Source organism: Oryctolagus cuniculus, chromosome 1 (assembly GCF_964237555.1).
Source record: "Oryctolagus cuniculus chromosome 1, mOryCun1.1, whole genome shotgun sequence".
NCBI lineage: Eukaryota > Metazoa > Chordata > Mammalia > Lagomorpha > Leporidae > Oryctolagus > Oryctolagus cuniculus.
In genome coordinates, this window is record NC_091432.1 from 123,722,355 (window position 1) to 123,738,546 (window position 16,192).

At 50.8% G+C, this 16,192-nt stretch overlaps 1 protein-coding gene across 6 annotated transcripts in view; it reads right to left on the reverse strand.

Annotated features, from left to right (window-relative positions):
- Positions 1–16,192, reverse strand: part of NFRKB (nuclear factor related to kappaB binding protein) — a 40,868-nt gene that overhangs the window by 2,835 nt on the left and 21,841 nt on the right. For 4 of the 6 annotated variants that reach the window (XM_002708310.5, XM_008259224.4, XM_070065527.1 and 1 more), the window contains 11 exons: positions 15,461–15,521; positions 14,887–15,061; positions 13,910–14,016; positions 13,375–13,498; positions 12,097–12,176; positions 11,706–11,926; positions 11,344–11,614; positions 10,477–10,689; positions 6,673–7,440; positions 736–842; positions 79–214 (listed from right to left, as the gene is read on the reverse strand). In XM_002708310.5, coding sequence (XP_002708356.1) covers positions 79–214; positions 736–842; positions 6,673–7,440; positions 10,477–10,689; positions 11,344–11,614; positions 11,706–11,926; positions 12,097–12,176; positions 13,375–13,498; positions 13,910–14,016; positions 14,887–15,061; positions 15,461–15,521 — 2,263 coding nt within the window. The remainder of the gene's footprint in view (positions 1–78; positions 215–735; positions 843–6,672; positions 7,441–10,476; positions 10,690–11,343; positions 11,615–11,705; positions 11,927–12,096; positions 12,177–13,374; positions 13,499–13,909; positions 14,017–14,886; positions 15,062–15,460; positions 15,522–16,192) is intronic. The other 2 variants (XM_051847900.2, XM_008259232.4) reach the window with 1 other exon arrangement.

Sequence of the window (16,192 nt, forward strand, 5' to 3'; positions counted from 1 at the left end):
GACTCGGTTAGCACACTGTTAAGAGGCTCACCAGTTAAGAACAGCACAGAAAACGGAGAAGCCTGGTGTGGCCCTTACCTGTGTGGCCTGCCCTTGCTGTTGGAGCTGCTGCAACTGCTGTGCCGTGAGGAAACTCACAGGCTTGTTGCCAGCAATGAGCTTCGTGCCCGCCGGCATGGTGGTGAGGATAATGTTGCGGCCCAGCCCGCCAAGGCTGTGAAGGGAAGGCGTGAGTGTGGGATGAGGCACCACGGGGTACTCTGACATCCTCCCCGAAGCCTCGCCCTGAGACTGCCCTGAGACTGCGGCTGACTGCTTCCTGCCCTTTACCCTCGCTGTGAGAGGGCCACAGGAAGCCCTCAGCCTCGGAGGTGGTGTAGGTCCAGAGCACACAGGTCACAGGGAGGCTTCCCTTCCACCCTCCCAGCGGCCCCCCTCGCCCCTCCTCTCTCCTCTACATCTCCACTCAACACACTACACTATTTTTTTAAATTACTTTTGCTTTCCCTGCTCTACAATGTAAGCCTGGACAGCATGAATTTCTGTTTTAATCACTGCACCTAACACAGAACTAGGAGCTCAAGGAGTATTACTGATGACCACAAACCAGGAGAAAGATCAAAGATAGGCCTCAGAAAAACCAGCTGCCATCCGATTCTGTGACAAGGACTGGTAGCTTGCAACATGCCCCCCTCCTCTGCCCAAACTGGTCCTTCGTGACGACACAGCACGTACTTGGCTCCCAGGTTGCCTTTGATGATTGGGGCGGTGACCACGCTCTTGCCCTTCATTGGCTGGCTAATCACAGACAGCGGCACTGTGATCCGTGTAGGCAGCTTCCCCTAAAGAAAAAGCAAGCACGTTTGTGGGACAGGAGATAAGGAGAACTACCAAGCGTCACCTACAGGGCAACAAGAACCGAAGATGCTTCCATCCACCCCTGCCAGGACCCCAACGGTCCTAAGGGCTGGGGACCAAGGGCTCATGCTCCATGGCTCAGGGTCATCTGACCTGCTACCATCCTCCTCAAAGCTACTGAAGAGCAGCAGCAACCACACAAAGCCTGCTTTCTTAGGATGAAACCTGTACCTAAATCACAAAGGCGAGCGCGTCCTCGTGTAAGCACAGTCCTAGCCCCTGTGCTCTGCACAGCTCAGAGTCTCACTCACTCCAACAGGTGGACGTGAGGAAGGACTGAGTTAACACAGGAAATGCGTGATGACTACTCCACTGGAATGCAGGCTCACTGGTGGGGAACGAACAGTCACCCTCCCCAGGGGCTCTCCATGTCTCCCAGAGATAAGAGAGGTCAGTCAGGGGACACTAACAATAAAATCAATCAAGTGCAAAGTCCAAGCCCAAAGCCAATAAGCTCCATGAAGAGCTCCATGAAAAGGCCTAGGGTCTTTGGAACTTCAGGATGGTTCAGATAGGTCACTGCTTCATGTTTTTAGGATGCCTGGTTTTTAATGTTTGGTTGTTAATAAAATTTATACAAAGTAAAATCAAACCTGATTTAAAAAATAATTCAAGAGGTGGCTAACAGTATGTTAAGGAGGCAGCACTGATTGGAATCCTGGCTGTTCCTCTTCCGACCCAGCCCCCTGCTAATGTGACTGGAAAGGCAGCACAGTCCATGGGCTCCTGCACCCACATGGGAGACCTGGAAGAAGCTCCTGGCTTCAGCCTGGCACAGCCCTGGCTGTTGCAGCCAACTGGAGAGTGAACCAGCAGATGGAAGATCTGTCTCTCCTTCTCTCTATGTAACTCTTTCAAATAAATGAATGAATAAATCTTTAAAAAAACACATTATGATAAGAAAAATTATTGCACAGGCTACTTCTTTTTTTTTTAAGATTTATTTATTTATGTGAAAGGCAGAGTAAGAGAGAGAGAGAGAGAAGGAGAGAGACAGACAGACAGACTTCTATCTGCTGGTTCACTCCACAGGTGGCCACAAGATCAGAGCTGCACTGATCTGAAGCCAGGAGCTTCTTCTGGGTCTCTCATGTGGATACAGGGACCCAAGGACTTGGGCCATCTTCTACTATTTTCCCAGGCCATAGCAGAGAGCTGGATCGGAAATGGAGCAGCTGGGTTTCAAACCGGCGCCCATATGGATGCTGGCATTGCAGGTGGTAGCTTTACCCACTATGCCACAGCGCCAGTTCCTGCACAGGCTACTTCTAAAGAAGCTGGGGGGTGGGGGGACTGGCATTGTAGTACACCAGGTTAAGGTGCCACTTATGATGACAGCATCCCATATCAGAACACTAGTTCCCAGTCCCAGCTGCTCCATTTCCAATTTATCTCCCTGCTAATGCCCCTAGGAAGGCAGTGGACAATGGCCCAAGTACTTGGGTCTCTGCCACTTGCATTAAGTCCTGGATAAGGTTTCTGGATCCTGGCTTTGGTATGCCTAGCCTTGGCTGTTGGCAGCATCTGGGGAGTGAACCAGCAGATGGGAGATCTCTATCACACAGCTTTTCAGATAAATAAGTAACTCTAGGGGCTGGCGCTGTGGCACAGTGGGTTGAGGTCCTGGCCTGGGGCGCCGGTTCTAGTCCCGGCTGCTCCTCTTCCGATCCAGCTCTCTGCTATGGCCCGGGAAAGCAGCAGAAGATGGCTTAAGTCCGTGGGCTCCTGCACCCGTGTCAGAGACCCAGAAGAGGCTCCTGGTTCCTGGCTTTGGATTGCCGCAGCTCTGGCCATTGCGACCATCTGGGGAGTGAACCAGCGGATGGAGGAACTCTCTGTCTCTGCCTCTCTCTGTAACTCTGTCTTTTAAATAAATAAAATAAATCTTAAAAAAAAAAAAAGTCAAGCACTTAACTGTAGGTCCCATACCAATCTCCATACATTTTACTCACCAACTGTAACCTGTTAAAAAGCATGTATGGGTGAACAGGCAATTCCTGGATTTACTTATGGTTCTATTTTCTTAAGGTCTGGTGGCTTAAAACACCTCAGACCACCTGTACACCACCCACGCGGTCCCTTCAGGAACTATCCCAACTAGCTGGTAAGACAGGGAAAGCCCCGCTCACTACTCTCCAGTTACAGGGACCCAGACTGATCTTGACAAGACGGCCCCAGGAGGAACCTGTGTCCAATCAAGAGAATGCGTGGATCGAGTAAGCACAGTTTGCTCACATCCTGACTTCAATTTGTGCATTATGGCAATCTAAATACTCATTTCCTTTTAAACCACAGCACGTCAAGGTTTTTGGTTGGTTTGCTTCACTAATATATATGATGTTCTTCTGGCTTTTATCCCAAATCACGGAGGTTTTCCTGAACAGCTTGTTTAGAAAAATGGAGCTGTGTTTTATACTCTCCATCCACACTCCTGTTCAGAGGAGAGCTCCTTACCTAGAGGTGAGAGAGCAGACACACATGCATCCAGACACACAGCCGTGTGTGTGACAAATACAGCACTTCAAATAGTCAAGAAAAGATAAACTAAATGATTTTGGAATAATTTGAAAAACATGAAGAGAAACCCCCCCTTCACAAACATGTTTCAAATGGATGATCAATTATACTATTTTTTTTTTTTTTTTTGGACAGGCAGAGTGGACAGTGAGTGAGAGAGAGAGAGAGAGACAGAGAGAAAGGTCTTCCTTTTGCCGTTGGTTCACCCTCCAATGGCCGCCGCGGCCGGCGCGCCGCGGCCGGCGCACCGCGCTGATCCGATGGCAGGAGCCAGGAGCTTTTCCTGGTCTCCCATGGGGTGCAGGGCCCAAGCACCTGGGCCATCCTCCACTGCACTCCCTGGCCACAGCAGAGAGCTGGCCTGGAAGAGGGGCAACCGGGACAGAATCCGGCGCCCCAACCGGGACTAGAACCCGGTGTGCTGGCGCCGCTAGGCAGAGGATTAGCCTAGTGAGCCGCGGTGCTGGCCCAATTATACTATTTTTTAAACTCAAAATTTTTTATGAAGTAAGGGTTTTATAGCCATGGGGTAGCACAGACACAAAACCTAGAAACCATAAAAGAAAATGGTGATAGGTCTTTTCCGACAAAATCATAAATGCCTAAGGAGTAAAAGGCTCCACATGGAAGGTTAAACTATGACAAACTGGAAGAAAAGACATTCTTTTTTTTTTTTTTTTTTTTTTTTTTTGACAGGCAGAGTGGACAGTGAGTGAGAGAGAGAGAGAGAGAGACAGAGAGAAAGGTCTTCCTTTGCCGTTGGTTCACCCTCCAATGGCCGCCGCGGCCCGTGCGCTGCGGCCGGCGCACCACACTGATCCGATGGCAGGAGCCAGGTACTTATCCTGGTCTCCCATGGGATGCAGGGCCCAAGGACTTGGGCCATCCTCCACTGCACTCCCTGGCCACAGCAGAGAGCTGGCCTGGAAGAGGGGCAACCGGGACAGAATCCGGCGCCCCGAGCGGGACTAGAACCCGGTGTGCCGGCACCGCAAGATGGAGGATTAGCCTAGTGAGCCGTGGCGCCTGCCCAAGACATTCTTACATACAAAATTCAGCATCCAGAAGATACAAAGGGCCACCCCAAAACATGAAACAGCTACCCCCCAAAAAACTGGCAAAGATTTATTCACCACTAGAGAGAACATGCCAAGCTCCAAATATTCATAATGGGTGCCTGACCACATTTGTGATTAGAAAAACAACTGAGAAAGACCCTGCGCTCACTGGTAAGACAGGAACATAAAACTAAAAAGGAAAACAGAAGGCCTGCTGGGAGTCTAGGCCTGTGTGGCATTTTGGTACAGCAGGGCTTTCACTGCATACACATCAGTGACTCATCCTAGCGATCTCTACCTCATGTGGACATGTCTCTACCACCCGTCCAGACACACTGCAGCACTGGCCAGCATGGGCAACTCTCCTCTGACAGAGGCCCTTGTCTAGATTACTATAATGCTATCAAAAATAACACAGGGCTGGCACTGCGGCATAGTGGGTAAAGCTGTCGCCTGCAGTGCCGGCATCCCATATGAGTGCTGGTTCAAGTCCTGGCTGCTCCACTTTTGATCCAGCTCCCTGCTATGGCCTGGCAGTGGAAGATGGTCCAAGTGGTTTGGGCCCGTCACCCACATAAGAAATCTGGGTGAAGCAACTGGCTCCGGCCATTGTGGCCATCTTGGGAGTGAACCAGCAGATGGAAAATCTCTGTCTCTCCCTCTTCAAGTCTGCCTTCCAATAAATAAATCTTTAAAAACAAGTCAAGGCCGGCGCCGCGGCTCACTAGGCTAATCCTCCGCCTAGCGGCGCCAGCACACCAGATTCTAGTCCCGGTCGGGGCGCCAGATTCTGTCCCGGTTGCCCCTCTTCCAGGCCAGCTCTCTGCTGTGGCCAGGGAGTGCAGTGGAGGATGGCCCAGGTGCTTGGGCCCTGCACCCCATGGGAGACCAGGAAAAGCACCTGGCTCCTGGCTCCTGCCATCAGATCAGCGCGGTGCGCCGGCCGCAGCGCACTGGCCCGCAGCGGCCATTGGAGGGTGAACCAACGGCAAAGGAAGACCTTTCTCTCTGTCTCTCTCACTGTCCACTCTGCCTGTCAAAAAAATAAAAATAAATAAATAAATAAATAAATAAAAACAAGTCAAGGTTTGGCACTGTGGCATAGCAGGTTACACCGCCATTTCTGAAGCCAGCATCCCATACTGGAGTGACTTTTCAAGTCCCACCAGCTCCCCTTCTGATCCAGCTCCCTGCTGGTGCACCTGGTGCTTGAGCCCCTGCCACCCCCACGGGAGACCCAGGTGGTGGAGTTCCTGGCTCCTGGCCCAGGCCTAGTATTTCCAGCCATGTGGGGAGTGGTCCAATAGGTACAAGATGGATCTTTCTGTTACTTTGTCTTTCAAATAAAGAAATAAAGCTTTGGAGGGGTAGGGAAGATTAATGTAATCAATCATATCTGCATATAGCCTACCTCAAGACCCTTTTTAAAATAATTACAGGGGGCTGGTGCTGTGGCATAGCTGGTAAAGCCACTACCGGATGCAATGCCAGCATCCCATATGGGCCCTGATTCAAGATCCTGCAGATCCACTTCCAATAGAGCTCCCTCCTAACATACCTAGGAAAGCAGCAGAGGGTGGCCCAAGTGCTTGGGCCCCTGCACCCACATGGGAGATCCAGAAGAAGCTCCTGGCTCCTGGCTTCAGCCTGGCCCAGACCCAGATGTTGTAGCCATTTGAGGAGTGAACCAGAGGATGGAAGATCGACCAATTCTCTCTATGTAACTCTTTCAAATAGATTAACCTTTTAAAAAATAGTAATTACAGAACATAATGTCACAGTTTTTCGTTTAAACTCTGTGTGTATGTGTGTATCTATGAATATGCTCAGAAAAAAGGTCTAGGACAAATGCCAAATCAGTAACAGTAATTAACTCTCATAAAGGGAGACCTGGAGGGTAGTAAAGGAAATTATGGATTTTACTCTGGGTATTTCAGGCACTGTTGTTTAATATTTTGTAGCAATGTATGCATATTCTACACTTTTATAAACTGCTTTTCAAAAGAAAATAGAAAAGTCTACCAGTAAATAAATCTATCTGGGTCAAACAAGCCATCACAGACAAGGCTTCTGATTTCCATTCCTACAAAGAAGCCCCCTGGTTCTCAGGGAGTCGCCTCCTCACGGGAGGTTTGACCACCTTAAAAGTTTCCTGAACAGAAGGGCTATTACTACTCACAGCCTGGGATGTGGACACGACCGTGGTGTTGACTGGGACCTGCCGCATGGTGGGGGCGCCCGTTCCGATGCTGAGGGGAGTGCTCGCAGCCCCCGAAGCCACAGCCACAGTCTTGGACACAGCAGCATTCATGCTGGGCAAGGACACTGCTGCAGTATGGACAGTTCCAGCCCCACTGGCCACCGGGGCTCCCTGCTTCGCATGAGTTGCAACCGTGATGGTCTGGCCTGCTTTGGGAGGCATCACCCCCAGGCCCTGCACGATACGGATCGTGGCAGCTGGTTTTGCTTCTGAAGAGGCCACTGTGTTTTTTCCCTTCTGGTCTGCCACACTCACACCAAGGGCTGGCATCAAACGAAAAGCTGAACTTGAGGTTTCTGTTGCCTTGAGATCAGGAGTCACTTTGACCACCGTGGTACCTGTTGGAGCGGATGAAGGGGCACTGGCTGAACTGGCCTTGGCAGGGCTATCAGCTGCATGGACTGGATTGGAGGTGACGTGTAGGGTGGCAGAGATGCCTTTGCCTGCAGTGCCACTTCCTGTCCCAAAGAGGTCCTGGGTCAACTTGACTGTGGTAACCTGGGACTTGGCCAATGTGGCCATCATGTCCGGAGTGATTCGCAGAACCGTCTGTCCCTTGGCATCTGTGGTGATGGAAGAGGGTGGCAGACGCAACACGTCCTTACCCTGGATGCGGAAGTTAGTGGCTGTGAGTGGGATGCTGCTGCCTGTCTGGGGCTTCACACCAAGCTGCCCAGTAATTGCCACCTGCATCGGGGAGAACCAGCAGTTAGTGATGAGGGGAACCTCCGTTTTGTGGGTCTGTGTCACATTGCTATTTTAACTTTTTCCTTTGAAAAACAGTGAGCAGTCACAAAAGCAGAGACTAGTTCTGGTGTAACATCCACATACCCTTCACTCAGCTTCAAAAGGCAGCAGTTACTGTTGTTTCGTCAGTCCTTCCCTAACCTGGAGGAAGGCAGGCGGAGGAGGGAGCCCTCAACTATTTTCAAGTAAATCCAAGATAAATCATTTTACTGAACAATACATCTCCAACCTAGAAGAGGCCTTTTTAAACCAAAAAACAAATCACGATGCTATCACCGCTACCCAACCTAATTCCCATCAGTGTGCCCTCCATGTCCCCAACTCGCTCAATGATGTCCAGTTACGCTGGGCCACCTCACTGTGGGAACAGCAGTGTGACACAGTGCCTACAAGCACAGGCTCTGCAGCCAGACACCCTGGGTTCACACAACTCCACCCTAAAGCCAAGTCCTGCGGCACAGATCCACCGTTCTGGCTTACACACGGCCTTCCCCTCTCCGTGGGCCTCTCTGAGACCGCCGCCACCATGCAGACAGGCAGTGGCAGCGCCAACATGGGCTTCCCTCCACACGCGCCTTCACCTAATCGTTCTGCTCACATCCCAATCCAGCCCCAGTTCTCTGCTCTTCAGAAGAAAATTTCTTTAAAAACCACCTATACGCACCATCTCCACTTCCTCACCTCACATTCTCAGTCCCGGGACCTGGTCAAGTGCACTCATTACCTCCATCTCACGGTCACCCATCAGACGTGGGTCTGCTCCTGCCATGGGGGCACTTTTCTCTTACAGCGCCCACCCAACATTCTTTCACCTCGGTAAATGATACCACTGTCTACCCAGTCACTGAAGCCAAAAACCACGGGACCACCCTCAGCGGCCCTCTCTGGCCTCCCTCCAACTAACTCCTCACGCCTCCAGCACACACACTCTGAAGCACTCTTGTCCCGGGACCAAGACGAATGCCTCTCTCATGGCTTCCTGCTTCCATTCTTTCCCCAACAGCTCAGTCTACAAAGCAGCCAGCGGTTTCTTTAAGTGTAAACCACATCAAACCAGTCTGAGTCAGTCTTCTAGTGGTTCCCCATCACATTTAAATTAAAACCAGAGAGAGACATGATCTAACCACTGGCAGCCTCACCCCCTCATCTAATACCTGCTTGCTAAGCTTCAGACAATGGTTTTCCAACTGTCCCTCACACATGTGCCACTCCTAGGTCTGGAGAGCATTCTCTCTGGGTGTCATCACGTGGCACAGGCTCTACCCCAGGCCCCTCTCTCTGGCGTCATGTCCTCTCCTTCTCCGACCACCCTAGTTAAGATGAGCATGCCACCACCCCCCACCCACTGCCTAGTCATGTCCACAGCACTCATTAACACCTGCCTCCCAGCCTGGAGAATGTGAGTTCTGTGAAGGCAGAGGCTTTAACATATACACACCCATAAGCCCCCAACACTTAGGACAGTGCCAGAAACACACAAGACACTCAACAGATGTGTGCTGAGTATCAAAGGTTACTTTATCAATATGTAGCTCACTTCTCCATTTGTAAAAAGAGGGCCACAAAGATGCCGATGTCACAGGGCCATGAGGACTGGATTATTTTAACATCTTCCAATATGCTCAGTACAGGCACACAGGAAGCACTCCTCACAGTACTAGTTGCTATTCTACCTAATAATTCTTTTTTTAATTTATTTGAAAGACAGAGTTACAGAGAGAGGTAGAGACAGAGAGAGAGGTCTTCCATCTGCTGGCTCACTCCTCAGATGGTTGCATCGGCCGGAGCTGAACCGATCCGAAGCCAGGAGCTTCTTCCGGGTCTCCCATGCGGGTGCAAGGGCCCAAGCTCTTGCGCCATCTTCTACTGCTTTCCCAGGCCATAGCAGAGAGCTGGATCAGAAGAGGAGCAGCCTGGACCAGAACCAGCACCCATAGGAGATGCCGGCATTTCAGGCCAGGGCTTTAACCTGCTGTGCCACAGTGCCGGCCCCCCAATCATTCTTTAAGTTCAATAATTATCCTTTCACATGCACAACCAAAAAATACACATTCTTTGGGGCAGCGCTGTGGCATAGCAGGTAAAGCTGGCGCCTGCAGTGCCAGTATCCTATATGGGTGCCAGTTCAAGTCCCAGCTGTTCCACTTTCGATCCAGCTCTCTGCTATAACCTGGGAAAGCAATGGAAAATAGTCCGAGTTGTTGGGTCCCTGCAGCCACGTGGGAGACCCAGAAGCTCCTAGCTTCAGATCAGTCCAGCTCCAACCGTTGCGGCCATCTGGGGAATGAACCAGCAGATGGAAGACCTCTCTCTCTGCTCTGTAACTCTGCCTTTCAAATAAATCTTAAAAAAAAAAATAAATAAATAGTCTTTCTACCTTTACTAGTGGTAAACGAAAAAGCTAATAAAATATGGCCACGAGGCAAGTGCCTGGCCCAGCAGTTAGAACATCAGTTGGAACATTCACATCCTGTATCAACACCCAGCTCCAGCCCGACGCCAGCTTCGTGTAAATGCAGACCCTGAGAAGCAGCAGTGATACATCAAGCGGCTCCTCCCCATCCATGCGGGGGACCTGGCCTGAGTTCTCAGTTCCCAGCTTCACTCAGCCAGGCCTGGCTGCAGGTGTGGCAGGCATCTGGGGAGTAAACTAGAGGATGGGAGATCTGTCTCCTCTCAAGTAATTTTTCTTTTCCCTAAGAAAATGACCAGGGGAATTGAATTAAGTTATGCCACAAGGTTTTAATCGTCAGCATTCGTGAAGGTTGCGCCACCTTCGGTGTGTACTCTCACCTGAAGTACCTGAGGGGTCAAACTGAGGGTCAAAGACAGCACACCTTTTTTCCACAGGCATCCAGAACCTGCCATTCCACGGGTCCCTTGCCTGAGGACAAAGCAGCCAGGTCTACGCCCAGGGCACACCACCCCCTGCCCGGCAACACTGTGCCCTGTGCACTCGGAGCGAGCCCTACCCACCTGCTTGATGATGTTCTGTCCGGTGACGTTCTGAATGACGGCAGCCGTAGAGGCACTCGCAGCAGAGCTCCCAGGAGAGCTCGTGGCTGGCTTGCTCACAGGGCTGGCCGCGGCAGGGAGGTTTGTCACCGTGAGCCCTGTCGGCCCAGGGCCAGGTCGCTGGACGGTGGCTGCCGCGGTCGGAGCCTTCACTGGTACGGTGGCCATTACTGTCTAGTTCAGGGCATGAAGCCAAGAGCTTCGTTAGACAGTAAAATGCAGAGCGGCACTCCCAGCAGTCTGCCCGCACCTTCCCACCTGGAAGTGCTCCACCCAGGGAACACAACTTCTAACCTAACAGTGCTCAAGGCCCACCACGCTCTAAAACGGACACTGTCAATTTCTCTTTGTGTAGTACATCTTAATTTTTAGAAGGCCTTTACATTTCACAATCATTTCATTCCTCACACAGAGGATAAACATGATGATACCCCTTTTACAGTAAAGGAAACTGAGGCAAAGAGGACACGGTATCTTCTCTGTAACCACACATACCAACAACAGCACGGCCAAGGCCACAGGCAACATGGGAGGAACTCCAGACAGACTCCCAAGGTTTGCACTGGCATCCCACCTCTCCCAGGGTGCTCCAGTCAGAATCGCAGGTGCATCACTGGACTTCCCTGAACATGGCGTCCCCAGCATGTAAAGCAGAGTATTTATAACCACTTACTCGGCTCTGAACCTTAAAGGAGTTGTTCTGATGAGCCTCACTGTCAGCAGTAAACTATGACTCCTGGTCATCCTTAAACCCCACCCTTCTGCTTTGTCAGCCCACCTCGGGGCCACTGTTCCTATTTCACAGTGACCTGCAGCATCCTTGTTTACCTGGGGCACAACTTTGGTCTGTGTGGCCGTGGCTGGAGTCCTGATCTGTGGTCCTGCGGGCATCTGTGGCAGTGTCTGTGCTGGCCCTGCTGACTGCTGGGGGACAGCAGGAAGGCTGGGCTGGGCCACCACCCGCACCTGTGGCAGTCCAGCTGAGCCAGAGTGGCTCACAACCCGGGCAGCAGCCTGAGAACTGGGTGGAGTCTGGCTGGAGGCCGGGGAAAGCATTGTTCCAAGCTGTGGCATTGTTGGCGAAGACACCAGAAGAACACTAAAAGGAAATCGGCAAACAGACCCTTACGGCATGTATACCAAAGGGCTTCACAGGGAAACAGCTGGAGAAGAAATGGAGGCGCGCTTACCCAGAGCTGGACTTGGCCGGTTCTGAGACAGTGGCAGGGCCACTTTTGTTCACCGATGACACTGGCGGAGGGGAGATGGGAGTGGCAGGCAACGCTGGCGTGGTAGGGGTTACGGGTGTGACTGGAGTGGGAGGCATGCTGGAGTCACTGAGGCTCATCTGGCTCTGCTCAGAAGGGCCACTGTTCAGGACCTTTATGGAATTTTCCTTGCTACTAGACTTCTAGAAATGACAAGGAAAGGAAATTCACCCGCAGGGTACACAAAGGTTCCACTGAAGGCAGGCATGGCCCCTACAGCGCCTAACGTCCCACACCAAGGGAAAGCTGAGTATCTACTACCAACTGCGCCCAAGCAGGACCCCCAAGGCGCTGCTCTCTTGGTGTCACTTACCACCTTGGACGGGGGCTTGGGCTTTTGCTGAAGAGCCTTTCTGGCCTTAGCTGCAGCTGCTTGTGCTTGATGAATCCGCTCTGTGAACAGTAAAAGGCATCAGCAAGAGTGTAACCTCAGCATGCCAAGTATGGGGCTTTTGTTAGAAACCAAAGCTGGGGTAGCCCTGGGAAGCGAGGAGTTAAGCCACGGCCTGCAATGCTGGCATCCTGTATGGGCACCGGTTCAAGCCCCAGCTGCTCTGCTTCTGGTCCAGCTCCCTGCTAATGTGCCTGGGAAAGCAGTGGAAGACGGTCCAACTGCTTTGGCATCTGCCACTCACATGGGAGACCAGATAGGGCTTCAGCCTGGCCCAGCCCTGACCATTGTGGCCATTTGGGGAGTGAGCCAGCGGAGGAAAAAATCTTTCTCTCTCTCTCTCTATAATGGCCCTTCAAATAAATAAATAAATAAATAAATATATCTTTTTTAAAAAAAATAACAACAACAAAAAAAAGCCTGTGTGGCCATTTGGCACAGTGTTAAGATACCATTTAGGGGGCTGGCACTGTGTGGTAGCAGGTTAAGCCTTCACCTGTGGCACTGGCATCCCATATGGGGGCTGATTCAAGTCCTTACTGCTCCACTTCCGATCTAGCTCCCTGCTAATGGCCTGGGAAAGCAGTGGAAGTGCTTGGGCCCCTGTACCCACATGGGAGACCCAGAAGAAGCTCCTGGCTCCTGACTCCTGATTGGCCTGGCTCTGGCCATTGTGGCCATTTGGGGAGTGAACCAGCAAATAGATATTTCTCTGTCTCTATCCTTCTCTCTGCCTGTAACTCTCTCAAATAAATAAATAAATCTTAAAAAAAATAAAATAAAAATAAAAAGATGCCACTTAGGACAAGTGCCTTGGTTCAAGTTCTGGCTACACTTCTACTTCTAGCTTCCTAATAATGCACACCCTGGAAGGCAACATGGCTCAAGTAGTTGGGTCACAGCTACCCACTTGGGAAATCTGGATTTAGTTCTGGGTTTCCAGCTTCTGCCTGGCCTATCCCTGGCTGTTGCAGCTTTTGGGATGTGAACCAGTGGACAATCTCTCCCTACTGTTAAAACGAAAATAAATAAATTTGTTAGAAGTATTTCAAAAAAATACCAGAAGCTTTGCTGGTGGGTTGAGTCCTGCCTCTACAACCGTATCCCGCCTGAATGTCAATGAAAAGGATAACGCAACTGAGACAGCAAAGTCGAAGTGTCACTAGCCTAGTTGGACACCTGCCCAGAGGCCTCACACACCAAATTCTTCCTCACTCCGGTCCCGATGCAGATAGATCCAAAGCTTCCGCCCGATGTCATACTTCACACAAGGGTCCTTTTCATAATGCAGGCGGTCCAGTGCACCACTCACGACTGTGTTCACCTAAGAACAAAGGGAAATACGGGCCAATGCAGACCCAGAAGCCAGATTTTACTCGGACTCCAGAGAAAAATCACTGGTAGGAGTCAGCAGACAAACAGACTATATACCCCGGCCTACCTACGTACTCCCAGTGGTCAACAAATCATTGGCAAACAAGAAATGCCGTCAGAACCTGAGATCCTGATGCACTTCCACCATGAGGAGGCGGTGAACTGAGTACCTGACCCACCTGCCCTTTGCCGAGGAAAGGTTACAGCCAAATCTCTTCATGGCTGTACACGTTTTGCAAGATCTGCTTTTTATCCCTTCCTCAAAGTTTTTAAGAAAATTTGTGCCGTACTTCACATTTCTTAATATGCTTTCTTACATCCACTCCACAACAACACACAAGCGATCTCTGCTCCGTCTTACCTGAGTGCTGGTGACATCGGGCGCCAGGAACTGGGAGTCCTTGAGCAGTTCACAGATCTCTGCCCGGGTGCCCTCTCCGTTAGGTAGCCGGGCAGCAGCATCTCGAACTGTAACATTGGAAAATGCAACGTCCAAGAGTCAAGCAGGGCTTCTACTGGCAGACAGTGTCTCCTGTCCTGCCCTGCCCTGCCTGGGTGACTCTCCCTCGGGATACCCTCTCTCCCTGCGTGACCCAACTCACCACAGGCATGCACTGCCCCCTAGTGGCCGGCAGTTCTGCCACTGGAATTTCCTATACATTCCACAAGGCAAAACCGAAGGTCCATGGACACCTTAGAAATCAGTGGGTTCATGAACTTGGGCGAGGAAAAAAAGACATCTTTAACTGACAGTTAGCATTGCCTTTCATTATGAACAAAGGCAACAAGCCACATATTGGCAGTGCTGCGATGTTGTAACAAATACCAGGTATTTTCATATACTACAGGTATAGGGAACTCAGTTATCACTTACATGCACCATTACTTACAACTACAAGATCTGCTGCTCACTCTTATCATTTAAAATCATGATAAGACACACATATTTCTGCACCATAAATTTGTTTAAACATCTTGATAATGGTCTCAACAATGACTGGCTTCTCTTCTAACTCTAACATTTTATGCACTTAAAAGCAGATTTCACAAGACTATCAAAGGGATCCAGAGCATACAAAAGTCGTTAAGGAAGCAAATCCCCACATGTAACTACTTAGCTGGCCTGGGAGGTACTCCTAGAGAACATAAATGTGAGTCTAGACCTCTACACTGATTCTCAGGACACATGTCTGTTCAGCAAAACTCCCCCATCATCTCCGAAACTGTTAGGCTGCCAAAAGCTCCGCCTGAGCCTCCAAGAGGTCTCTGGGGGGAAGAGGCATGGGGAGAGGGCAGGGCGTCGGAACTGGAGCCTGGCAGGAGCTGCACACCACGTACCAAGAGAGAGGATGGTGACATAGGCAGGCCTGTCCGAGCGCAGCAGGGAGTGCTCCCGGGCCTTGTTGAGGGAGGTCTCCTTGTCAAAGACACCCTTCACCGGCCCCACCACCGACTCAAAGCCGTGCATGCGGAAGGTGAACGCCTTATGGGGTTGGCTGTACCTGTACCGCTCCTACCGAAAGAAACGGGAGAAAGCTTCTAAGTCAGAATTAGCAGGCTTCTCTCTAGAGCGCCCTTTAATAAGATGACCTACACGGACAGATTAAAACAGGAAGGAAAGAAGCTGTTCCACGAAGAATGATTGAGCCAACCACAGTGGGAAAAGGGTGGTTCCCAGAGGCGGCCGCTGACAAAGGGACAGGGAGGTAAATGGAATGCATTCTGCTACTGGAAAGAAAGATCCCTAAAGCATTTTTCATCCCCTTCCCTCCCAGTGTTTTTGCTCCCAAGCCAAAGATCTCAGGTGAAGGGTGTGACTGGCCTCCAAGAACGTGACTCAAAGGAGACCCAGACTTGGCGTCCTCGGCATGGCCTCACAGAGACACTGACGCTGCCTTCGAGCACTGCTTACCTGCTCCTGAAAAACCCGTTTCTCCTCCCCGGTGCTGGGCCGCACCACATAGTCAGTTCTTCTGAAACATAAAGAATGTTGTATCAACTCCGAGAGTTGACAGCTGTGTGAAAGAGTACCCAACCCACGGCCCTCCTCTTCAGCACCCAGAACTGTTCCCTTTGAAGCATGAAAAACTGTCCCTTTCTGAAATACTCAGTTCTTGGCAAAAGTCAAAAGTCCACCGGCCAGGTCCTACCAAGTAAGTACTGTTGGTATTTCCAAAACGACCTGATTCTTAAGAAATCCAGATTGGCACCGGGGAGGCGGGAAAGAGGCTGACATTATTTACCACTGTTTTAGGTACTACTGATATCCAACAGGAACAAAACATTCAGCCTTGGAGCAACAAAGGGCTTCAAACATGAAAGATGACAAGGGTGGTTTTTCTGCCACCCTGGAAGTAGCTAAGAACTTGAGACCTACCCTCTACTATGTGAGCTAACACATTGTACCACACAGGTCAGGTGTCTGTGCTGGGGTTCAGAATCTACAGACACAACCATCAGGAAAGAGCAATATGAGACAAGACACGGGCTGAGAGTCAGGGGATGCAAATTCTGGGCGGGGTCCTATCACTGACTTTCCGCAAGTCACTGACCCCCATGACCCATTTTGCATAGGTAAATGAGGAAGCTGGGTTCATCATCTCAAATGGGAAGCCAGGAAGAGGACACAAGGAAAAATGCGTGT